Genomic DNA, 26,804 nt, shown 5'->3' with positions numbered 1-26,804 from the left:
TTGCTATTGGATTTTTGTAATCTTAACACTATACTTGTAAGCAGTGCTTTAAATAGAGGGAGGAGGGGCATGATGGTAGACACTACCCTCTACAGCAGTGTTTCTCAACTCCAGTCCTCGGGGCGCACCAACAGGTCATGTTTTCAGGATTTCCCTCAGATCAAACTGCTGTGGTAATTACTAAGGCAGTGAAACTGATAAAATCACCTGTGCACAATAATGGAAAGCCTGAAAACAAGACCTGTTGGTGCGCCCCGAGGACTGGAGTTGAGAAACACTGCTCTACAGTCTCCACAGTTCAGAATTCTAGACAGTCTAATTTAGGAGTTAGGAAAACAGAGATTTAATGCATTACAGTCGCAATGGGAAAATAGAAGAAAAAAAGTTAATCGTCAGCTATCATTTTTTCATGTGCATTAGGTATGCTGGTTTCTGGTGTTTTACTTGTTTTTAAATTGCCCTTAGTATGTTTATGGGTGTGGTAGAGACTTTAGATTGTGTAGTGACTGACGGCCTATGTTGTACAGACACTAGGGAAGCATTATGGGTTCAACATGCTAGCTTCACCTTTTTTATGGAAATATGGAACTGGGAGTACACTTTATCTGAGATTGGTTGTAAACTTGTTTGTACCCATTGAGCCCCAAAATCTAATGGAAAATAGATAATTATACAATATCATTTGCTAGGCTGCTGTTATTTTTAAGAATACTGGTGTTCTATTTGCATACCACAAATTACATAACCTATTGTCTCTTGCACATGAGAAGGGCAGCACAGCTCTGGCGAATGTTATGGTTTTCTCTCACAGTTTTTAATCATCATTTTGAGTATATTGAATTTCTCCCATGTGGTCCCTACCTATTCTGGTATCATTTACCAATGGCAAAAAACAAAAAAACAAAAATAAAAACATTTTTAGTTACACCTCTAAAAACCTGTGTATAATTTCTCTATATGCTATGTGATTAGTGGATATATGTCATGGTAAGGTTTGTCCTCAGTTCCCCATGTGTTTTGTTCACAGCTTGTTTACAGGCTTTGTTTTCCTGTAATCATCTTAAACTAACCCTCTGCCCTGACAATATAATAATAGAGTGATCACCATGCATATGTTGATGATGGTATTGGCAATATAAATCAATATATGCTGCAGGCCAGTTTCACTTAATCAGAGGCATGATTAAATTAAACTCCCTGAAGACTGAGCAAAATGTCATAAAAATTACTTTTAGCGATAATGATACATAATTAATTGTAGGCAAAAAAACTTGGCTTCATTTATTAAACAATATTAGGTCAAATCAATATACTGCTTTCACCAGTGACATTTATTACGCTTATGTATTTAGCTAATAGACAATAGATGATATAGTTACATCATTAATAGTTGGTTTCAGCTGCTCATAATATGCAATGTTGGATACATGCTGCATGTACTGTAAGAGCATTACAGCAGAAATGTGTTTTATTTGTTTTAAATAAAACACATTCTGCCTGGGTTTCCTTAATGTTTTAGGGCCAGATTCATGTAGAATTGCGGCGGCGTAACGTAGATACGTTACACCGCCGCAAGTTTTCATCGCAAGTGCCTGATTCACAGAGCACTTGCAATAAAAACCTACGCTGGCAGCGTAATTTAAATGGGCGTGTGCCATTTAAATTAGGCGCGCTCCCATGCCGGACCTACTGCGCATGCTCCGTTTCGCAATTCCAGTCGTGCTTTGCGCGCAGTGACGTCATTTTTTCGAACGGCGACGCGCGTAGCGTAATTCCGTATTCCTGGACGGCTTACGCAAACGACGTTCATTTTTAAATTTCGACGCGGGAACGACGGCCATACTTTATACAGCATTACGATTGCTGTGTAAAGTTAAGGCAGGTCAAATAACGACTAACTTTGCGACGGGAAACTTGACTACGGACGACGTAGCGAACGCGAAAATCCGTTGTGGATCCGCTGTAACTGCTAATTTGCATACCCTACGCTGGTTTACGACGCAAACTCCCCCCAGCGGCGGCCGCGGTACTGCATTCCTAAGATCCGACAGTGTAAAACAATTACACCTGTCGGATCTTATGGATATCTATGCGTAACTGATTCTATGAATTAGTCGCATAGATAGAAACAGAGATACGACAGCGTATCAGGAGATACGCCGTCGTATCTCTTTTGTGAATCTGGCCCTTAGTTCCCATCTTTCACAGTCCCCTATAACCTGCTGCTGTTCACAGTGATTAGAAAACTAATTCCAACAAATCAGAATGGTTACTACTTAGAATTATTGTATTTTTTTGGCCTTGCAGTACCACTGGATTTTTTTTTCCAGTGGCACTGCATGCACGCTTTAGAAATTACATTTCTTGTTAAAAAGGTAAACCTAGAGCCTAAGGGACTCTCTTTTTATTTTGAATACTCGCAAAATCCTTTTTAAGATTTACTTGTAATTTATCATAGTGTGTAACTAAAGAATAACTCCTCTATACAAAAAGCATTTATAAAACTATATACCAGGGATATGCAATTAGCGGACCTCCAGCTGTTGCAAAACTCCCATCATGCCTCTGCCTTTGGGTGTCATACTTGTGGCTGTCAGAGTCTTGCTATGCCTCTTGGGACTTGTATTTCTAATTCAGATGGAGGTCCGCTAATTGCATATCCCTGCTATATACTAAATATTATGAATTGCTCATGAGTTTCTTTAACCACTTGAGACCCGCGCTGTAGACCAAAGACGTCCACAGCGCGACTCTCAAGTGCCGGGTGGACGTCCCTGGACATCCTGTTGTTTACATTCCCTGTGCGCGCCGCTAGGGGCGCGCAGCGGGGAAACACTGTTCCCGGCGCATCGCTGTGAAGCTGATGGACGTGCCTGGCGGCCGCGATGTCCGCCAGTTACCCGCGATCGGCGGTGACAGCAGGGACATGGAGCTCAGTGTGTAAACACAGGGCTCCACGTCCTGTCAGGGAGAGAGGAGACCGATGCTGTGTCCCTTGTACATAGGGACACAGCATCGGTCACCTCCCCCAGTCAGTCCCCCTCCACACACAGTTAGAACACACCCAGGGAATACATTTAACCCCTTCCTCACCCCCTAGTGTTAACCCCTTCCCTGCCAGTCACATTTATACAGTAATTAGTAATTTTATAGCACTGATCGCTGTATAAATGTGAATGGTCCCAAAATTGTGTCAAAAGTGTCCGATATGTCCGCCGCAATATCGCAGGCCTGACAAAAAAAATCGCAGATCGCCGCCATTACTAGTAAAAAATAAATCATAAATCTATCCCCTATTTTGTAGGCGCTATAACTTTTGCACAAACCAATCAATAGACGCTTATTGCGATTTTTTTAACAAAAATATGTAGAAGAATAAGTTTTGGCCTAAACCGAGGAAAAAAATATCATTTTTTTAAAAAAAATGGGATATTATTATAACTAAAAGTAAAAAATTGTTTTTTTTTCAAAATTTTCTGTATTTTTTTGTATATAGCGCAAAAAATAAAATACGCAGAGGTGATCAATTACCACCAAAAGAAAGCTCTATTTGTGGGAAAAAAAACAATAAAAATATAATTTGGGTACAGTGTTGTATGACCGCGCAATTGTCATTCAAAATGCGTCAGGGCTGAAAGCTGAAAATTGGTCTGGGCACGAAGGGGGTTTAAGTGCCCATTAATGAAGTGCTTAAGCAAAACGTTAAATAAATACACTTTGAGATAGTGATAGTGTGGGAGGCTTTCAACAAGTTGACAGAATATAGCTCACCAGACTTAAACCCAACTGCCAGACCTGTACAGTATTTACATCCTTTGGTATATATACACATACAAGTCACTCATTCATTCATTCATACAATACTGTGCAAAAGTTTTAGGCAGATGTGAATTTTTTTGGTAAATTAAGTATGCGTTCAGAAATAGAAGTGTTAATAGTTTATTTTCGTCAGGTAACAAAATAGAAAGTAAATGAGCAGAGGAGAAATCCAAATCAAATCAATAGTTTTGTGCTGATGGCACTACTGGACATCTTCTGATATCGAAGGAAAGTAAGCATGATGTGTCTTTCATCTGATCTGCTGCTTTAAGTTTCCTTGGCCTACCACTGCATCTATGGTCCTCTTTTTTGCCCGATCAATGGTGTCCTCAATTATGAGAAATACAGGAAGATACCTATCCATCATGCCATACCATCAGGGAGGCATGTAATTGGCCCCAAATGTATTCCACTGCAGGACAACGATCCCAAACATATATTCAGTATAAAGAAGAACTAGAAATCCTGGAAGTGATGGATTGGCCTCCACAGAGCCCTGAACTCAACAGAGTCTGTCTGGGATTACATGAGGAGACAAAACAATTTGAGACAGCCTACATCCACATATGTGGTTGGTTCTCCAAGATGTTTGGAACAACCTACCTGCCAAGTTCTTTCAAAAACTGTGTGCAGGTGTACCTAGAATCGGCTGCTCTCCCTGTCAGAGAGGGGGTCTGTGCTCATAATCAGCACATTGATTATCAGCACAGCCCCCATCAAAATGTGCCCATCAGCTGCCAAACAGTGCCCAACACCTGTCAGCCTGTCCCCATAATAAATGGATGACAGTGCCCAAAAATATCCCAGTCAGTGCCACTCAGTAATGCCTGTCAGTAGCTCCTCATCAGTGCTGCCTATCCAGTGCCACCTATCGGTGCCACCTACCAGTGCCATCAGTGCTGCCTATTAGTGCCACCTACCAGTGCCCATCAGTTTTTTTTTTTTTTTTATTGTCTGTCTTTTTTTCGTTTATATCGCAAAAAACGCAGAGGTGATCAAATACCACCAAAAGAAAGCTTTATTTGTGGAAAGAAAACTATAAAAATTTAGTTTGGGTACAGTGTTGCATGACCGCGCAATTGTCATTTCAAAGTACAACAGTGCTGAAAGCTAAAAATTGTCCTAGGCAGGAAGGGGGGAAAGTGCCCAGTATTGAAGTGATTAAAATACATCATTTTAAAAGCATTCTTACTTTACAGCATTTCTTCACACCTGCCCAAAACTTTTGCACAATATTTTATTTATTACAGGCTCTTATATAGCGCTGTCATTTACATATACACATAATAGGGACAATTTATACAGGAGCCAGTTAACCTACCAGCATGTCTTTGGAGTGTGGCAGGAAACCGGGTATACCCGGAGGAAACCCACGCAGGCACAGGGAGAACATGCAAACTCCAGGCAGGTAGTGCCATGGTTGGGATTCAAATCCATTACCCTAGTGCTGCTAGGTGGAAGTGCTAACCACTTGGCCACTGTGTCAACCAGTACTGTGTGTATATATATGTACTCTGTGCCAAATACATCATTTTGGGGGCACAGCTTATATCAAGATGCAACAAACTTACTCTTGCCTAAGAATAACTCAACTCAGCTGTATTGCATTTTATTTTGGCAGTGTGGAAATATGGCGAGAGAAGGACTTCGTACTCTGGTAGTTGCCAAAAAATCATTATCAGAAGAACAATATCAAGATTTTGAGGTATCAGGAAAACATTTAACTCTTTCAGTTACATGCATTGGCCAGTTAAATACCATATTTATCGGCGTATAACACGCACCCCAAATGTAAGGAGGGAAATTTAAGGAAAAAACTTACATTTTAAATGCAATGCAATGATTTTGGAAAAGGTTCCTGTACTTGTTTGGTGCCTTTAACAGTGCAATTGTGCCCCACAGATAATGCAAACCATGTCTAAAACACAACCAAGTCGCACTGAAAATTTAATAGAAATCACGTTGCAGTAGTGAACTGAGCACAATTCTTAAAGGGGGTGTCCTTTACCCACATTGTAATATAAGGAGACCCACTTTCTCATCTTAGAGAGGACTTATACAGAATAAAAAAATCCCCGTACATAAACTGATTTTACTCTGTGATCAAATGAGCAGGCGACAACTCAGGAGCCTGAGCTGGGTTTTGTAGTCCATCACAATCTATATTATAATTATTGGTACCTTCACAGGGATTATGAATCTGCTGGGATTTGTAGTCCACTATGATCTATATCCAAGCCTAGCCGAGTACACAGTACACTCGGCTCTGTCTATTTTTGCGGCACTCATTCTCTCCTTCCACTCCGAGGCAGCAGTTTGGCGTATAACACACACCCACGATTTTCCCCTGATTGTAAGGGGAAAAAAGTGCATGCTATATGCCGATAAATACGGTATTGTACTGAATTATAATCATGGTGAACATGTCTGTTTTAGAAAAAAAAATTATGTTGGCAACCGCAGCTGATGTTTCCATCTGCTGTCTGGTGCTGCCGCCGTCATTGCGGGTAAGGGTACCCGGCAGTGTAGCCTTTCGGCTTCACTCCGGGAACCCTACTGCGCATGCGCAAGGCCCGCTCCTCTCCTACTGACCCGGCGGCTGAGGGAGGAATGCGGAGCCCCAGGTGTGACGTCTATATCTACGGCTGAGGGGCCCGGAAGTGGGAAAGGAAACCTGTCAAAGACAGGTATCCTGTCCTCCCCCCCCCCCCCCCAAAAGGTGCCAATTGTGGCACCGGAGGGGGGGAGGAATCAGGTGAGCGGAAGTTCCACTTTAGGGTGGAATTCCGCTTTAAATTAACCTTTGACAATCCCTTGCACACCAGGAAAGTGGGGCTGGGAGTGGGACTACTGCAGCCTTGAGTCAGCAGGCTGCATTGTACTGCACACAATAAACTCACTAAGACCAGGTGGATGAGATGTTTAGGTGGGTTTATACTGTAGAATGGGAACATTTCATGCAATAGCATTCGCCAGTTGGGTCCTAGATTGCTGGTTGAAGATGGTTAGGTGACAACGAAAGTCATGCACTTTAAACATTGTTGTCACAGCCTGGTTTTATGGTGTAGCAAGTGATTGGCTAACCAGAATTGCAGTTAATCTTAGATATAACAGTTGCTACAGCTCACTGCATATATTTCAATTCTGTGATTTACTGTAGATATTTTCTGATGTGACTCTTCAAATAAAGGGAATGGTCTTAGGACTCCTTCACAAGAGGTGCATTAGGCTTTGTTAATCTGCGTTCATCAATGCAAGGGCACATAGAAAACAATTGTTCCATATGTGTTCTGTTCACATCATAAGTGAGCTTAAAAATGCAGCATGGCCCATCACCACATGTCAAAGCACGATCAACACAATGTTCTCCAGAGCAAATGTAGTACAGAGCATAATACCCACAGGCTGATATATACAGGCCCTTAATATATATCAATTCAATGTCTTTGTAATTAGGTCAGTTGTTACAATATTATTCTTCGTAAAATCGTGTTGGTAGAATGTTACATGTTTTACTTTATTTATGAATTTTACATTTATGGATATTTAATTTAGATTTGTGTCTAAAATTGTATCTTGTGAAATGTCCTCAGAATCGATATAACCAAGCCAAGTTAAGTATCCATGACAGAACATTAAAGGTGGCAGCTGTGGTAGAGAGTCTGGAGAGAGAGATGGAATTGCTTTGTTTAACCGGTGTTGAAGATCAACTGCAAGCTGATGTCAGGCCAACTCTGGAGATGCTGAGAAATGCAGGGATAAAGGTAAGGGCTCTGGAGTTGTATCCTAAACATAAATGTAATTCTTTAATGTCAACCATATAGATTTATGCTGGAGTCTTTATATTTCTTATGTGTGTATAGAAAGTATCTATATTTAACTATTGTTATACATTTTTATTTTTTCTTTAGATCTGGATGCTCACAGGTGATAAATTGGAGACTGCAACTTGTATAGCAAAAAGTTCTCATCTAGTATCAAGAAACCAGGATATTCACATTTTTAGACCAGTAAGTTGTAGTTTGTCACATATTTCTTAGCATATTTTCTTAACCGGATAATGTTATTTCCTTTCTTGCCCATCGAGGGGCACAGAAAGTTTGTAAACTTTTGGGGTTAGGAGGATTGTACACTGGGAAACCAAAAACTGTAGGCCAGCTCTAGGTACCCCTCCTACTACTAGCACACCTCGTTTTTTTGCTGGTGTTTTGGGATGCACGTTTCTTTTTTTTTTTCTTTTCTTTTTTTTTTTCCATCAACAATGACTCTTCTCTACGTCACTGCAATACGCTAGGATGTGTCTCTTCAATTTAAGCTATCCAGCATAGTTATTTTTATCCTGTATTTTGGAGTGTCACATCTGGACCCTGCTGGACTGGATGTTGCAAGGATAGCATGGAGTCTAGGAAAAAAAATTGCTGCAGATTGCTTTCTAAGTGTAGAGCTGCTGGCATTGCCTCAGCACTTGTCCTGTCTCCGAAGACTCACTTTGAGAAAAAGCCAGTAGAGCCATCTCTGGGTGTTTAATCATTTACATAGGTCACTGGGCATCTTTAAAATGTCTCAGTTCCCATCGGTTTCCACCATGGAAGGAGTTAACGCTGTAGGACTGAGCGTTTACATCATCTACTGGGTTCATTGTTGCACGCGTGGTCCATACTTTATTCCCACCATACAATGTTGAAGAAACATCTCCCCACTGCTGCTTTTACTTGCAAAGGGTCATGTAGAACTTTGATTTTTTAATCCCCTCCTGTTTCCCACCTATAGTGACTTTGGTCACCCCTTCCCATCCGACCCTCACCTTCTAGTCTGGGTTTCATGAATACCAGGGGGTGGGCTACAGTCTTGCTGGACCAGGTGTCCTAAGATTACGCTCTGATAATGACCCAGGGCTGCTTGTAGCATACCTACTGATAGTCCTGAATTCTGCAGCCAAAAATCGTGTTGGCCTCCTTAAATCTATTCTGTCTTTGGGGTCCCTTTTATCTATGTTGGGTGTGTTTTGTTCCTCTGCTTTTTTGGCTAAAGTTTCTACCTTGGTCATGCAATACTTTATGGCCCAAAACACCCAGTTATTATATGACTCTTACCACAGAGGCTCCTGTGCCTTCTCCTGTAGATCGGAGTGTAGACTGTAAGTAAATTTAATAGCAGACACAATAAGTATCACTCATATGTAGAAGGTTAAAACCAGGCACATCAGGTAGCTCAATAATTCGGTGCATGTAAACGGTCAAGGGCTCACGCTTGAGCTGTTTTCGCTACTAGTATTGCTGTCTCAGCTGGCTGTATGGCCGTGGAATAAGAGAAAGCCAGAACTGAGAGCTGGAACAATGCCTGCCGGTGACGTCATTGCGACCAGCGCTGTGTTCCAGTCTGTGTTCCAGCCCGCGGTTCCGGCTCTCTCCTATTCCACCACCATACAGCCAGCAGAGACAGCAGTAGCAGTGGTGGAGACAGCTCCAGTGCTATCACTTGACTGATTACATGCACCAGATTGTTATGCTACCTGATTTCGACAGTGTCCCACCTAAACAAGGCACTTATCAGGTAGAAAACAAGTCTGTATTTAGGCACCCAGTTAATAGGCAGTTGAAAGCCCTCTCTAGAATGCCCTTCGTCACATCCTGGCTGTGACTTTATTTTGTGAGTGGAGCTCTTTAGGAGTACATTAGGACCTTCCTGAGGACTGGTACCCAGAACTGGACAGCATACTCCAGGTGCGGACGGAACAGAATCTTGTAGAGTGGGAGAATTATCGTTTCATCTGTGGAGTTAATCCCCTTTTTAATGCATGCCAATATTCTGTTTGCTTTGCTTGCAGCAGCTTGCTGAGCCTGTCATTTACTAGGACCCCCAGGTCCTTTTTCATCCTAGTACTTCCCATTTATTACTACCTTCTGTAGCAAGTTTTCAATCCATGTACTCACCCTATTGTCCATGCCAACGGACCCTACTTTGTACAGTAGGTTCTATGGGCCTTACTTTTTCTAGATGGCTGGTCACCTCCTCATAGAGGGTTAATAGATTGGTTTGGCAAGAATGATTCTTCATGATCAGTAGTGCTGATTACTGCTAATAATACCATTGTACTAAAATCTTGTATATAGTTGCTTATCATCCCCTCCAAGAGCTTGTATACAATTGATGTTCGGCTAAATGGTCTGTAATTCCCAGGGATGTATCTTGGCCCTTAAATATTGGTGCTACATTGGCTTTTCCCCAATCAGCTGGTACCATTCCAGTCAGTAGACTGTTCGTAAAAATTATGAACAATGGTCTGGCAATTACTTAATTGAGTTACTTATGGACCCTCGGGGTCAAGCTATCTAGTCCCGGTGACTTATTAGTGTTACGTTTTTCAAGTCTATTTCTAATTCTGTCCTCTGTTAGCCATGAGGGTGCTTCCTGTAAGGTTTCATGAGAATAAACATTGCAGCTTTGGTTACTGAAGCCCCCCGATTCCCTTGTGAAGACTGAGGAGAAGAATACAATAAATACATTCACCAGACCCCAGATATTATTAGGCTCCAAAGTGGTGTCTTTTCTTTATCCGTCAGTGGGTGTTACCTCCTTTTCCCTTTTGCAAGGTATCCTCAATTCCTCAAAAACAAGGGGCTCATCATGGTGTAGTATATTAAAATATATTTATTTAAAAAAAGGTAAAAAATAACACTTACAATATCGTCGTCAAGAGCTCTCCTGACGACGCAAATAGCGAAACGCGTAGAGGCTGCCTGGACACACACATAGAGGGTGTAGCACACCAGCACGCACGGACCCCTTGTAGACACATGTGGAGTAAAGCAGAGCACGCACACCTTCTAGGACGCCATTTAAATGCTGGTCAGCGGCTTTTAACGGTTGACACTGCCAAAGACACTCAGTGCCGGTCAGAGGCACTTTATATTGTAAGTGTTATTTTTTACCTTTTTTTAAATAAATATATTTTAATATACTACACCATGATGAGCCCCTTGTTTTTGAGGAATTGAGGATACCTTGCAAAAGGGAAAAGGAGGTAACACCCACTGACGGATAAAGAAAAGACACCACTTTGGAGCCTAATATCTGGGTGAGTGTTGATTTTAACCATTGGTGATGGTGGCACATCTTTGTTGGGTGGAAGAGATAGCGGCACTTTTCTGTATACAGCACCACCAACATTGAACCTTGTGTTTGCTGGAACCTACTGTATAAGAGCAAGACTGCCTGTCATTTGAACTATTTTGCACATTTTAATGGTTGTCTGATAACTATTTTATTCTTTGATATTTTTTTGAGATTATTTGTTTCCAATATTGGCTATTGGAAACTCACGGTGCAGTTGGCACATTGCATATTGGGTTTTATATATATATATATGTATTGTTTTCACTATTCAGTTGGTTAGTAGCAGCAACAATAGTCACTTTCTCACAGGAGCACTGTGGCATATGGATTGTATGCCGACACACTAATATAGATTTATGATGTAAGTTTGATATTACTGTGTCACACTTGCATGATTTAAATTTAACTTACATATTTTCATAAATTGTTTGTATTCGGGTTATTCACACTTAAGATTGGGTACTGGATAATTAGATCAGCGCAGTAAAAATGTTTTCCTTATGCACTATTGACCCCCACCAAGGGTACACAGTACTGCAGCAGATCACGGTTTATATTTATTTTATTTTCTTTTGCGCCGGTGACACTCACAACCAATAAATACATTAAATACCTTCGCCGTTTCTTCATCCTCAGTAACCAGATTCCCTTCATCACTCTTTATGGGACCAATGTGACCTGACCTCCTTTTCTATTTATTTACTTAAAGACTTTCCTGGGATTCTTTTTTACTCTCCCTCACTATGTTCCTTTTGTGTTCTATTTTAGCCACCCTAATTGCACCCTTATGTTTCTTGTTGCATTTGTTGTAAAGTTGGAATGCTGATGATGATCCCTCAGCCTTGTATTGTTTGAAGGCCTTCATCTTTGTATATGCATTTTTACGTTGGAGGTAAGCCACCCAGGACATTTATTAGCTCTTTTAAATTTATTTCCCATTGGGATGCACTGGCTAATGCCCTTATTTAATAAGCTCTTAAAGCATACCCGTTTTTCCTCCGTGTTCTTTGTTCCTGAGATTTTTTCCCAATTAGTATCTTCTAGCAAGGATCGTAGTTTAGGGAAGTTGGCTCCTGTGATTGCTGTTTCCTAAATTGCCCCGTATTTCCACATTTGTGATCAGGTCTGTATTGTTGGTAATCAGTAGGATGTTGCTATTGATAATTGCTTACTAGATACTGGAATAATTTGTGTATAGTGCATTTCTGACTTAAGCCTAGTACACACTATCAGAACAGCTCAGGTCGGTGCTGCTGCACTAACAAGCCAATGTTAGTACATCAATCTCCCCCGCTAATCTATTGCATTATGACAGAGGGAACACTCCGGTCAGTGCTTTCAGCCATTGGCTGATTGGGAGCAGGTTGGTTGCTGGTCTTCCAGGATGCTCGCCCGACAGGACTGGCTGCCGTACACACTGGCTGAATGTCAGACAGTTTTTATTGAATCGCCCAATGTCACACGGCATTCGACCCATGTGTACTAGGCTTAAGTATTGCGAGTACTGTGTGTTGTCAATTGACATATGTAAAAGAGGTGTGCTATATTTATCATTGGTGCCTAATTAGTGTGGTGTTTAAGAGCAGTAGCTTTATAGAGTTTTCTCTTTGGAAGTGCCTCAGGACAAAAGTGGAGTTGACAAAATTGCATAATTTGAACAGCAGTTGTTTGAAGACAGGAGTTAGGAGACAGCCAAACATCTGTGGTTAGTATTTGTCTTTTGATTTTAAATAAATATTTTTAAAATGTCTGGTCTGGTTCAGTGCTATACTTGCTTTTCAGTTTTTCATGGTAAGTTTTGGAAGCTAGGAAGTCTTGTCTGTATGCAGATTTCTGTTCTATGTGGTGACATTGCTTGTCTTAATTCCTTGCTTTGTGCCCTTCAATCTGTGATCAGGATGTTGATCCAAGCCAATTTGTTCTGTTGAGCCACCTTGCAAAAAGCTAACTTTGTCTCATAGACTGCGCAGAAGAAGGGCAGTGTGAACAAAGGTTGGGTTTGGAATAGTGAGGACTGTGGACCATAAACATGTAGTGGTTGTGGCTAAGGCCGCTTTCACACATGTGGACCTTTTAGTTTGTTTTTCATAAATCCGTTGATGGATGAAAAACGGACATCAATGTATCTCTATGGGAAAAACGGATGTAAATGGATGATCATCCAATTACATTCACTTCCGTCAACATCCACTTTTTGGAACGGATCAAAGCCCTATTTTTCTTCTGTAACAAAAAAAAAACAGATTCGACGAAAAACGGATGTAAACAGACAAATGGTCCCTTTTTGCATGAAAAACTTCATCTGTTTTTACTTTGAAATAACATGACTGAATTGATGAAACAAACTGTCCGCATGTGTGAAAGGGGTCTAAGGCTCCTAAAAGTAGTTGTCATCTTCTTGTCTGTGATTCTTTTTTGGTTATTATCAACATTTTTATTAATTTTTCAACAACAATTCCATTTAACAATATATCACATATCAAAAACATTATAATAATGTAAACATCATTATCTATATCCTATACACCCCCTCCCAAAAACAAAAGAAAGAAGAAAAAAAAAGACAAAAGAAAATTGTCCCCCTCACCCCCACTTATTCCCCGTGACTCTCTCCCACCCCCCCTATAGAAAAAGTAAACAAAAAGGGTCGGGGGGTAGGGAAAAAAAGAAAAAAAATGTCCTTTCCCTTTTCTTTCTCCCTTTCTTTAAAAAAAAACCCTTATATAAGGGGCTTCTAAAAAGCCATTTTGCCCCTTTATAACTTATCACTCGTATCACTCATCACTCCTATTACCCCACCACCCTTCCCTAAAAAACAAAAAAAAATGTATATCTGAGGCTTCTATCTCCCTTCCCCTCTTCCCTTTCCTGTTTCAAACAAAACAAAAAAAAATTGAAAAAAAACCCAACCCCTCCCTCAATGCCCCCCCTCCTCTTATACCTATACAGGTGGGGGTTAGGGGCAGAGCCACACGAGCATTCATATAAAAAAAAGGGGGGGTTGAAGAGAGACAAAAAAAAAAAAATTGTTAAAATAATCTCCACCTCCCCCCCTCACCCTCTCTCCCTCCATGAGCGTTTACCTAGAATTTATGCAGCTCCTTATATCATTCTATCTCTGGTGAGTGTTGTTCCCATTCTGTCCACATTTCTCTAAACTTATCCTTTCTATTTTTAACAATAGAAATACATCTTTCTGCCTCCATAATTAAATTAACTTCTCTCTTCCATTCAAGAATAGTTGGTCTTTTCTTCTGTTTCCATAGTCTAGGTATTAATAGTTTTGCCGCATTTAATAAATGAGGCATAATACTATCCTTATATGATCCAATGGACTTCGATGACCCATGGAATAAGAAGTTTAGAGGGGTCAATTCCATTTCCCCCAGGAGACAGCCTTTCAACCCAGGGGGCAATTTCTTGCCAAAATCCTCTGATCTTTGGGCATGACCACCACAGGTGGAGTAAAGTACCCTCCTGTCCACATCCCCTCCAACACCTGTTGTCTGCATTCCTGTACATCTGTGCCAGTCTCACTGGGGTTCTATACCACCTCGATAGAAATTTATAAGACATCCCCTTAATCTGTGCGCTTATCGATGTATAGTGTGAGGAGTCAATAAGCTTTTTAATTTGTAGCGTGGTAAACCTGTGATTTAGCTCTCCTTCCCAGTCTCTAATATAGTAGGGTGTTGTTTTTTTCCGGGTCCCTAGGACTAATATATACATTTGAGACAGTAATAGGTAGATTCACACACATCTGCCTAACTTTAGGGCGGCCTAGCCTTTTTAGGCTACACCGCCGTAAATTAGTTAGGCTAGTAGTGATTCACAATCTACTTACCTGCTAATCTACGGCGGTGTAGCCTAAAACGAGCGGTGGGCGTAAGGGCGCCTAATTCAAATGACTTGGAGGGGGGCATGTTGTATGGAAATGAGGCTTGACCTCACGTTTTTTGACGTTTTTGAACACTGCGCATGCGCCGGGCGACTACATTTCCCAGTGCGCATTGCGGCTAAGTAGGCCGTACGGGCCTATTGATTTCGACACGGACGTAAACGACGTAACTCCCGATTCGCGGACGACTTGCGCAAACGACGTAAAAAATTCGAACCTCGCGGTGGGAACGGCGGCCATACTTTAACATTGTTATTCCACCTCATAGGTGGAATAACTTTAGGCCGCCTAAGGCCTTACGGAAACGATGTTAATCGACGGCGTAGGCCTGGCGTACGTTCGTGAATCAGCGTTTTCCCTCATTTACATAATCTACGCCGGCCGCAATGGAAGCGCCATCTAGCGGCCAACAGAAACATTGCAAGCTAAGATAGAACGGCGCAAGCCGGCCTATCTTAGCTTTGTTTAAGTGTATCTCTGTTAGAGAATACACTTAAACAAACGCCGGCGTAGATTCAGAGTTAGGTCGGCTTATCTACTGATAAGCCGGCCTAACTCTTTGTGAATCTACCTATAAGTGTTTAGCCCTTGTTATCTTCACACATTTAGTTTCAAATATTGTAAGCGAATTTAGAGGTCTTATCACGGTTTTCCACTTGTGAAAGAAGCACACTAATTGATGGTACCTCCACTCCACCATTGGAAATGTTCCCAAGCTCCGCCTCAATTCTGGTAAGGGAGTCAGAATTCCACATGGGGCAAATTTGCCACATGTAGTATCCCTGTCCTTCCCCCAGGCCTTCATCTATCCTACTTCCTCACCTGGAGGGAACCACGGGAATCCCTCCAGCGGAGTTAGGGGAGATATCCGGGGGCACAATCTCCTAGTTGGTTTATTTTATCCCATATCTTTAACGTATTATGAGTTAAGGGTGACATCCATTTTGAGAGCCCTCTATCTACCTTCGTGATCCAGGGTGTTCCTGCCAAATTCCTTCCTGCCATTATTTGCTCTAATTTTACCCATATTTTGTTTGAGTAATTGTGGTTCCAATTCAATATACGTACTAGTGCCATTGCCCTATAATATGATGCTACACCTGGCAACCCCACTCCGCCATCTCACTTTCCTCTACACAGAATATCATAGGCTAATCTGGGGCGTTTATCAATCCATACAAAGGACACAAAGGCCCTCCGTATGCCCTTAAAAAAACTCTGTGGAAGAGAAATTGGCACTGTATGTAAGAAGTAAATTATTTTAGGTCGTATACTCATCTTTATTGCACTCTTCTAACAGGAGAAGTTCCCAAAGGCTGATGGACAGCTAACATTGTACCAATCCACACGAATGGTAGCAAGGTAGAAGCTGCCAATTGCAGGCCAGTGAGTTTAACGTCTGTTGTAGTCAAGTTAATGGAATCAGTCCTAAAATGAAGGATCATTGATAAAGCAGCATGGCTTTACTGAGGGCAGATTATGGCATGGCTTATTCTTTTTGACTAATGTTTTGGACCAGGGTGGTGCTGGGATCATAGCCTATCTTGATTTCAGCAAAGTATTTGATACAGTTCCACATAATAATCTAATAAAAAAATCTAAATTAAAAAATTGTACAAGCTAAGACTTGGGCGGTTCAGTGGATATGCAGATGGCTAAAGGATAGATGCCAGAGTGTGGTTGCAAATGGTGTTCATTCTGGGCAGAGGCCTGTCACTAGTCGCGCACGATAGGGCTCTGTACTAGGCTTTATTCAATTGAATTTGTTTGTAAGTGATATACCTAAAGGGTCGGTGGGTAAGGTATTGTTGTTTTGCTAATGACACAAAGGTTTGACCTCATTTAGAATACTTTTTTTCTGGAGACCTCACAAAAAGATATTGATAAGTTAGAACAAGTTCAAAAGAGGGCAACAAAATGGTGAAAGGTCTGAGGAAAAAAACATATCAGGAGAGACTTCAGGAATTAAATATGTACAGTCTGGAGGAAAGAAGTGAAAGGGAAGACTGAAACCTTTAAATACATCAAGGGGGTGAATAAGGTTCAGGAGGGCAGAACCTCAAATTAGCAGAAGGAAAGTTCAAAACTAATCTTAGAAAGTATTATTTTACTGAAAGAGTTGTTGATGCAGAGGTAGTAATTCGGTCAAGAGTAAGGAGATTCAAACATGCTTAGGACGAACATAGATCTATACTAAAAAAAAATTATGAATATAAAATTAAAAAGAAACGGTTGAAGTGTTGTTGTTTCTCTTTTTATAATTGCTTGATTATAAAATGTGTGGCGGGTTTCAAGTTTTCAATTTCAGTTGTGACGGTCTGCTGGAAGCTTTCTGGCCCAAAAGTCTCATATCAGCACAGATGCATAGGGCACTTTGTGTAAGAAACATTTTATTCAGATAGCCTTCAAAGTACAAAATCTCTTCATATTAACCGCTGATAATGCTATGAAGTATGGTACTAGTGGAGCACCCTTCTTCCTCAGAGGATGAAACCTAAGGAGCAAACTGCAAAGTCATCCCATCTGTCTGTTAATAAACTTTCTTTTGTTTTTACCTCCACATCCTTGTCGAGACCTTTCAAATCTGGTTCTTAGTCCACCTGAAGATCTGGCAGTCAAACTCTGCCAAATCCATAGAAAAACATTCCTCTGCATGAAGGTGTGCTCCCACTTTCCCAAAGTTAACCTTTGCAGATACAGATACTGGGGCAACTTGCATCTCTAAAAGAAGACCCATAAAGAAGACCGGGTCAACATAGAAGCTGCGGTGCCGGGCACCAGGGGAGCCATGACCACTGGAGGGCTTCATCCGTAGGGCGAGTTCAGACCTGGAGGGGCCGGCCCGCTCCCTCCCCAAAATCCTACAGCACTAGCAGTGACTGGTCTTTATTACCGGTCTTTAATACAGGAACCTCTTGCACAAAGGCAAAGTTTTGTGCTCAATTACTGCACAGATCTGGAAGAAATACACAAAGCATGTGAAGATTCATGTAAGAATACACATGACAATATTTGCCTAGCCTAGAGTTCATCTTTAAGTAATGACAAAGTCATTGCCAAATCAATAGGCCCAAAGCAGAAATGACGGCATTCACCATTCTGGGAGGAAAGGGAACAGGTTTGATCACCGGATCAACTGGTAATGATTTGACCTTGAGCTATTCCAAATATTATACCTGTATATACGTAGCTTACACCAATTCTTTTAATCTGCCAAGATGACCAGTTATTCATCTCTTGTTTGTACGTGTTAATGTTTTGTGCTTGTTCAAAATGTTGCCATTAGCTTCCCTGTCATTAATCTTCACATTACCTACGCAGAGTGTCTAACAAGACACCATGTTCTTTTTGCACACAAACAAGAATTACCAAATAGTAAATAATTAAGCACATAAAATATATGAGAACATGTTAGGCACTCAGTAGAATATTTTAAATAATAATTGTTTTTTAAGGAATCTCAGGGAAGGCAGTCATTTCACGTGCACTTTTAATTATAAAATGGTTTTATGTCCCCAAATAAAAATGGTAAAGTTAAGACTTCTTTTGCTGCCCTCCGATAAGACATATGTCTGTGTCTCATCTAAATGAAGCACTTTTCCGACAGAAATAATTATTAGAATATAATTTACATGTAAATGTAGTTTGTTGTGAGACATCAGAATAGCAGATTAGGCCCTGCAGTCTGCTATTTGCAATTAAATTATTAATGCTTCTGATAAAACTTCAGATCAATTTTTGTTGACCTTTTCGTAAAGTAACATCACAAATTAGGTTTCTTGAAGAAAATCTATTTAGTTTGAGTTTTTCTATAGCTTTATAATAAGAAAAGGGACTACAATTATGTTAATTTGCTGTGTTGGGTCATTGAAATGAAATTCAGGGCTTTGATCGTTTCTCAGTGGTTAGTGTTATAAGGATGTATGCTAATCTTCTATAGTTTTCAGTATTGGTAATTAGTGCAGTGAATGTTTCCTTCTTTCTTATGGGCTGCTAAAAGTTCATTTAGTTATAGAAAAAAAAACGTTATGAATGATTGCTTGGCTATCTGAACAACAGTAAAGCCTATAAATCCTGATTAACCACAGTATTGAGGTTTTCTAATATCAAAATCTCCCCAACAAAAATATTACACTGGGGTTGGAAATTGTGTTGAAGCAAAGCATATAACACAAGCTGCTGCATTAAACTGGCCTTGCGTGTTTTCTGGAATTCTTTCTGAACTTAGATACACACATCTAAAATCAACTTTGGTCCTTCAAATTGCTTTGTCAGTTCTTTGTAAGGTTCAGCGGATAGAAGAGAGATATTTACTGAATAGTAAGATGTTGGGAAGAAGTGTGTGTGCCAAAGCTCCAAATCAGAACTGAAGTTTGGAGCCCATGTAAACCATGCATCTGAGCCCACAGTGGAGGGAGATGCCCACAAGATGCCTTGGAGTAATTTAGGCTAAATCCACACCATGTGCATTGCGTTTAGGGAAAGTAGGTTATATGGTTTCCAATGGTATAGTTCACACCATTGCAGTCAGTTCAAGGGCTTTCCAGTTCCAGATTTATTTATTTATTTATTTTTTGCATTTTTCTCGCACTGGACTGTACTGGAACGCTGAAAAAAAAACACATCAAAAATGCACTCGAACTTATAAAAAAAAAAAGCACCGATTCCAAGTACAGTGAAAAAACAGGAAAAAATAAGAAAAAAAGTATCTGGGATGCATCCTGAAATGCAGTGAAAAAACAGGAAAAAATAAGAAAAAAAGTATCTGGGATGCATCCTGAAATGCATCAAAAATGTGTTAAAAAAGTGCATGCAGAAGCGCATCCCGAACAGATCTGGAGTGCGTTTTTGTGGCGTGAACCAGCCCTTGGTGAGCATCAAGCACACAAATGTTTGCATGCTTTTTTTTATTGCATTGTTTCCAATGTTTCTTTTTTTTTTTTTTTTTTAAGCCGAAGAAGTTAACCACTTACCCCCCGGACCATATTGCTGCCCAAAGACCAGAGTACTTTTTGCGATTCGGGACTGCGTCGTTTTAACAGACAATTGCGCGGTCGTGCGACGTGGCTCCCAAACAAAATTGGCGTCCTTTTTTTCCCACAAATAGAGCTTTCTTTTGGTGGTATTTGATCACCTCTGCGTTTTTTATTTTTTGCGCTATAAACAAAAATAGAGCGACAATTTTGAAAAAAATGAATATTTTTTACTTTTTGCTGTAATAAATATCCCCCAAAAATATATAAAAAAACATTTTTTTTCCTCAGTTTAGGCCGATACGTATTCTTCTACATATTTTTCGTAAAAAAAATCGCAATAAGCGTTTATTGATTGGTTTGCGCAAAAGTTATAGCGTTTACAAAATAGGGGGTATTTTTATGGCATTTTTATTAATATTTTTTTTACTAGTAATGGCGGCGATCAGCGATTTTTTTTTCGGTATTGCGACATTATGGCGGACACTTCGGACATTTTTGACACATTTTTGGGACCATTGGCATTTTTATAGCGATCAGTGCTATAAAAATGCATTAGATTACTATAAAAATGCCACTGGCAGTGAAGGGGTTAACACTAGGGGGCGGGGAAGGGGTTAAGTATGCCTGGGTGTGTTCTTACTGTGGGGGGGGGGGTGGCCTCACTAGGGGAAACACTGATTTTCTGTTCATACATTGTATGAACAGAAAATCAGCATTTCCCCTGCTGACAGGAACGAGAGCTGTGTGGGCACGCGCCCCCTAGTGGCGGCTATACGATAGGACGTATAGCTACGGGCTCTCGCCCAGGAGAGCCGACCTGCCGCCGTATAATGACGGTGCGCGGTCGGCTAGTGGTTAAAGTTGGTACTTTTTTTAAAGCATTGCAACACATTGCACAGCACACAACATAGTGTTTGAAGTGGGTACAAACAAAACAATGTATTTATTGCTTGTAATTACTCTGGTTCAGCATGTGAATGAGCCCTTAATCTTCTCATAGTACCTACCGTATTCTTCGCACCATAAGACGCACTTTTCCCCCCCAAAAAAATAGGGGAAAGTGTCCCTGCGTCTTATGTAGGGAATACTGAGCAGGCTCCGCCCCCCCCAGTCGCTGCCACCGTGTCAGAATACAGACGCTTGGCTTCTCTGTGGAGGAGAAAGGACAGGATGTGAGGCAGATCCTTGCAGGGGCATACCAAGGGGGAGCGGGGGGAGGTGGTTTACCTCAGGTGCCAAAACATGGGGGGTGTCAGCGGCGTTGCTATAATGGTGCGCTCCGCACCAAGGTGAGTTTACACCCACCAGATGTGACACTATCCCGCAAGCGACAAGAGCCCTGGCTGGCTTATTTTTTTAGCTGGTACACCCCTGGTGCTGTGGTCTGGTCCAGTCTCACTTCCTGCCTCTCTCCACTGGCCGCTGCTGCTGCAGCAAACTATGTCCTCAGTCATCCTTCTTAGCTTCTGACCGGGTGTATCTGATGCTGAGAGCCAGCCAGAGGGGGTTGTGCATTGTAATGGCAGTGTCCTCCACTGCCTGAGGTGAGCTGGTGATAAGGGGGTGGGAGGTGTGGGCTGGCATGGTATCCACTGTCCATCACCTGAGCTGTTGTGATAGAAGAGGCTGAAGGGGTGTTTGTGTCTGCCCTGCCACCCTGAGCTGATCTGGGAAGTACTAATATAATATTAAATATTTTAGTACATCATTTGGTTTAGAATATTTTTTTTCTTGGTTTCCTCCTCTGAAACCTGGGTGCGTCTTATAGTCAGGTGCGTCTTATGGAGTGAAAAATAAGGTACTTTTTTGGTCTGCTGTTTTCATATTATTTTCCTTGCACATGTTCACTTTTAATGCAAAATAGATCAGTTGTCAAGTACAAGCAAGACCTGAACAAACACACAGAGGCTTGAATTTAGTAGTGGGAACTATAGCATGGAGGCCAGTCTACTAGGATTACAGTTGGCTTGTGCTGTAATGTCCATGACCAGGGATTTCAGTGCCGAGAGATCTTATGTTTTGACTGTATGCGCAGGTTCTCTTTCATTTGTGAGAGAAGTGGTGTGTGGGAGATGCACAATGCTGATCCACAGGTATAAGCTTCGCCATACAGAAGACCACATAGTTACATAGTGGGTATGGTTGAATAAAGATCCATCCAGTTCAACCTGTGTAGGTGTGTCAATGTCGATAATAGTTTCCTATATCCCTGTATGTTGTGTTCACTAAGATGTACGTCCAAAAGCCTTTTAAAAATATCAATACTCCCCACTGAAACAACTAATTGTGGAAGAGAGTTCCACATCCTTATTGCCCTGACAGTGAAAAACCCTCTACACACCTTAAGAAACAAGTGGTTGGACTCAACAACTAGAAGGCTCAGATTGTCCAACCCAGCCTAAATTGAAAGATATGTTTCACATTACATTTATATTTAAAGCCTTGTCGTAATAATAGCCTTACCTATCCTTTCTATTCTTGTTGATACATTTTTATTTGTTTTGATTGCTATATATTTTTTCAGTTGTCTTTATATTTGTTGGGTACTCTGCCATTTTGCTTGTATTTCTTGGGCACTCGACCATTTTGCGTTGATGCATATTCCACAATTGTGTTTTAGGAAAGCGTAAAAATGATTTTGTTTTTATTAAAGGTAAGCAGTCGAAGTGAAGCTCACTTGGAACTTAACGCTTTCCGAAGAAAACATGACTGTACCTTGGTAATAGCAGGGGATTCTCTTGAGGTAAGATTATATGCAGGCTGCTTATATTGTATGCAAATATAATTTGTAAAATATGTTCTAAAGTATCTTAATTGAAATAGAATCAAAATTTTGAAAATAAAAAAGGGAATGTGTTTTTTGTGGCCTATGGGGTGCAAGTATTATATGGCAATTGTGTGATACTTCTGTTTTAATATGAAAAGGTCAAACAAATAGAAATGGAATATGTATTTATGTAAATATACTGGGAGAAATAAGGAGTCAACCATTGGCTTGTGCTTCTGAAAAATACCAGTATCTCAAATGGCTTAAATTCCTTTGGGTTGATTTACTAAAGGAATAGAAATTGCTCGATGAGATTGTAATGCATGCACATGATTAGATAATTGAAGAAAACACAGCTTTACCATATTAACAAAGCTCAGTGAACATTTACTTTACAAAGTGAATCGTCCCGAATGAGTCATTGACCTGACACAATATGGAGACCAGCAGTCCGTATTTATTATGCTGCATGCTGGTTCTGGGTCTGTGTCCTAGAATTATTGAAGCTTTATTCAGACAATTAGAACTTTCCAATGGAGGTTAGCAGTGGCAGCCCTCCCTATTTCCCTCAATACAAATTGACTTTAAAACAATGTTGTTCAATACTAAATCCAGTGATTTAGTAGTTGTGTTATGCTTATGGCAGTAACTAGTAGGAATCCGTTATGATTGGGGCATACTATATCAATACTTTTTCCTCTTCTATTTTGAAAAAGCCTAATAATCTAGATTTTTACCTTTTTATTAAGTCTTTACTGACAGCATTTTCTAAAGTACAGTATATTAAATGTATCTCTCTGCACCCTCTAGGTGTGTTTGAAGTATTATGAGCATGAATTTGTTGAACTTGCCTGCCAGTGTCCTGCTGTTGTGTGCTGCCGATGTTCACCAACACAGAAAGCTCAGATTGTAAAGCTCTTACAGCAACACACAGGAAAACGCACATGTGCTATAGGTGAGACAGAAATACCAGGGTAATAATTATAGGACCACTGCCTTATGTGTATTCAGGTTCATTCATATCCATGCTCCGATGTATACCAAGCAATAATATGCATATCCCATTGTTTATCTATGCTGCATTTGTGCTTTTATGAAAAGTTGCTATAAACTTAAAGTGTTTCTTAACCCCCCCAAAAAATTACAGATCCCATTTCCTTAAATCAGATTAAACAGCACAGTTCTTGTGCTGTGTAATCTGTCCCCCTCTGAACTGTAAAAAAAAAACCTGGCTGATCCTGCCACTTCCTGTATCCCCCTCTCCTTACTGACCACGATAATCAGGGCTGCTGAGCCCTGACCACTGTGGTCAGCGTATGTCCCTCCATCATTCACAGCTGTCCTCTCTGCTCTCCTCTCTCCCCCTCACCCCCTCCCTCCCTGCCTGTCATCTCCTTGTTCTGTGTCTGTCTCCGCCCTGCCCCCCCCCCCCCCGCCCCCCATCCCTGCTGCTATTAGTAGAAATAAACTTTTACAAATGGTTTCTGCCAGCCCCTCTATTATAGGCAGGCATAGCACACTGTTTAGGTATTTTATAAAAAGAAGGCATGTAAATACAGTTTTAGAGCGATCTTCAGGCTGGTCACGTGACTCGCGGTCGGTCTCCAGGTCTACTGTGGGAGGGGCTGAGCGGCCATTTGACCTCCCCGGCTGATGTCAGGGGGAGATCTCGGCCCCTCCTTGCAGAAGCCATATATCAGAGCTGTATAGCGGCCTGAAGATCACCCTAAAAAGGTATTTACAGTTCGTTTTTATAAAAGACTTATACAGTGTACTATGCCTGACTATAATAGAGGGGCTGGCACAGCTTTGTACTATTGGGTTAACAAACACTTTAAAGTGAAACTTCACTCTTTCAACCAACATTGACTATTTTAATCCTTATGCCGCTAACATTAGTAAATAGATAACAAAGTATATTATATGTGCATGTTTTAAACCATGTTTTCACATTTCTTCAGTTACTTCCTGCTTTCCATGCCTAAGCAAATAAGGTTATACATCCCATGAGTCTTCAGGAAGGGAGGAGGGGTTTTCTGAGCTAAGCACACCCACCTGTCTGCATGCCTGAGCTAAGGGCAGATTGATTCCAGAAAGTAAATGCTACATGAATCATTTGCCCTTACTCGAGATGGCCACAGCCAGATATGCTGGGGGGGTTCAAAATTATTTCTCAGTAAAATAAAGCATGAAGACATGGATGGATGGGGAAGTTTGCTTGAATATACAAAATAAATTAAATAGTGTTTTTGGTTTGTGGTGTGTGTGCAGTGTAGTTACGCTTTAAAGTAAATGTCCAGTCAATAGTTGTTGTTTTAGTTTTGTGAGGAGCAGGGAAGTATTAGAACACTATTGAGTATTTACTGCTGTTCAGCGATTTGGATTTCTCCTCATTTACTGTCCTGTCCACAATTTCCCCAGGCAGGTGAGAGAAAATCTCATCAGGACAGACAGAAATCGAGAGCAGCTGAGATTCATGTGGTTTCCTGGAAAACTGCTGAATTTTTTATTTTTTTTGATGAACAGAGTTTGCGAATGCACAGCTTTTTTGCCTTTCTGCAAATATTAAAGATGTTACTTATGTAATGACATTTTATTTGTTCAGGGGATGGAGGTAATGATGTGAGCATGATCCAAGCAGCTGACTGTGGGATTGGCATAGAAGGAAAGGTAATATTTTTTTGTTTTAACATTCTATTGACATGCTGGCTACAGTCACTGTGTTTTAACACTTCAGCCCCGGAAGGATTTGCCCCTTAACTACTTCAAACCCGGGCCATAGTAAAAAGACGGCCTCCAGGTGGCTTTATAAATCCGGGAGGCCATCTTTTTACGGCCTCGGGTCCTCCGGCCACTGGGGGGGTGCGTCACCGTGATGCCGATGCGCGTGCCTGGCGGCCACAATGTCTGCCAGTTACCCGCGATCTGCAGTTTTAGAGCAGGGACGTGGAGCTCTGTGTGTAAACACAGAACTCCACGTCCTGTCAGGGAGAGGAGATTGATGCTGTGTCCCTTGTACATAGGGACACAGAATCGGTCACCTCCCCAAGTCAGTCCCCTCCCCCCCACAGTAAGAATCACTCCCATGATCCACATTTAACCCCTTCCTCGCCCTCTAGTGTTAACCCCTTCCCTGCCAGTCACATTTATACAGTAATCAGTGCGTTTTTATAGCGCGGTTCGCTGTATTAATGTGAATGGTCACAAAAATGTGTCCAATGTGTCCGCCATAATATCGCAGTCCTGACAAAATTCGCAGATCGCCGTATTACTAGTAAAAAAAAAAAATGGCAGAATTATATCCCCTATTTTGTAGCCACTATAACTTTTGCGCAAACCAATCACTATACGCTTATTGCGATTTTTTTATTTTTTTACCAAAAATATGTAGAATTCATATCGGCCTAAACTGAGAAAAAGGAACGTTTTTTTGTTTAAAAAATTGGATATTTGTTATAGCAAAAAGTAAAAAATATTGTGTTTTTTTTTCAAAATTGTCACTTTCTTTTTTGTTTATAGCACAAAAAATAAAAACCGCAGAGGTGATCAAATACCACCAAAAGAAAGCTCTATTTGTGGGGGAAAAAGGACGTCAATTTTGTTTGGGAGGCACGTCGCACGACCGCGCAATTTTAATTTAAAGCGACGCAGTGCTGAAAGCTGAAATTTCGCCTGGGCGGTGGTATTTGATCACCTCCGCGGTTTTTATTTTTTGCGCTATAAAACGTATCCAAAAAAAAAACATATTTATTCATCCGTTTATGCCGATATATATTCTTCCAAATTTTCGGGGTAAAAAAATCGTAATATGCGTATATTGATTGGTTCGCGGAAAAGTTATAGCATCTACAAAATAGTGGATAGATTTATGGCATTTTTATTCTATAACCCTACACCACTTTGTGAGTCCTCAGTTTTGTGGTTGTGTCTGAAGATGATAGATTTTTACTCCTTCACTGAGAAACTTAAAGGGATTTTAAAGTAGAACTGCAGGCTGCTCACATAATTTGTAATAAAAACATATTTGTCATTCGGAAGCTTCTCTCCTACCACGTTGAATATTATTTTATATATACTGTAATTCTGTACTTGCCAAATATGCTGCAGAAAGCTCCCTCTACTAAGTCTGGCTGCAGTCATTTTAACTGTGGGCAGCTTAAGCTGCTGCCTGTTCACTTCCTGGATTTACACAGACACACAGAGGCACACCTCCAGCTTTGTAGCTCTC

General features: G+C 40.9%; 1 protein-coding gene across 2 annotated transcripts in view; it reads left to right on the top strand.

Annotated features, from left to right (window-relative positions):
* Nucleotides 1-26,804, top strand: part of ATP9B (ATPase phospholipid transporting 9B (putative)) — a 448,810-nt gene that overhangs the window by 379,228 nt on the left and 42,778 nt on the right. For both annotated transcript variants that reach the window (XM_040353855.1, XM_040353854.1), the window contains exons 18-23: nucleotides 5,441-5,524; nucleotides 7,413-7,583; nucleotides 7,731-7,829; nucleotides 22,463-22,552; nucleotides 23,387-23,531; nucleotides 25,182-25,246. In XM_040353855.1, coding sequence (XP_040209789.1) covers nucleotides 5,441-5,524; nucleotides 7,413-7,583; nucleotides 7,731-7,829; nucleotides 22,463-22,552; nucleotides 23,387-23,531; nucleotides 25,182-25,246 — 654 coding nt within the window. The remainder of the gene's footprint in view (nucleotides 1-5,440; nucleotides 5,525-7,412; nucleotides 7,584-7,730; nucleotides 7,830-22,462; nucleotides 22,553-23,386; nucleotides 23,532-25,181; nucleotides 25,247-26,804) is intronic.

This window comes from Rana temporaria, chromosome 5, assembly GCF_905171775.1.
Source record: "Rana temporaria chromosome 5, aRanTem1.1, whole genome shotgun sequence".
NCBI classification, from domain to species: Eukaryota; Metazoa; Chordata; class Amphibia; order Anura; family Ranidae; genus Rana; species Rana temporaria.
Note: the sequence above shows the minus strand (reverse complement) of the source record. Positions and strands in the feature narration are given on the sequence as shown.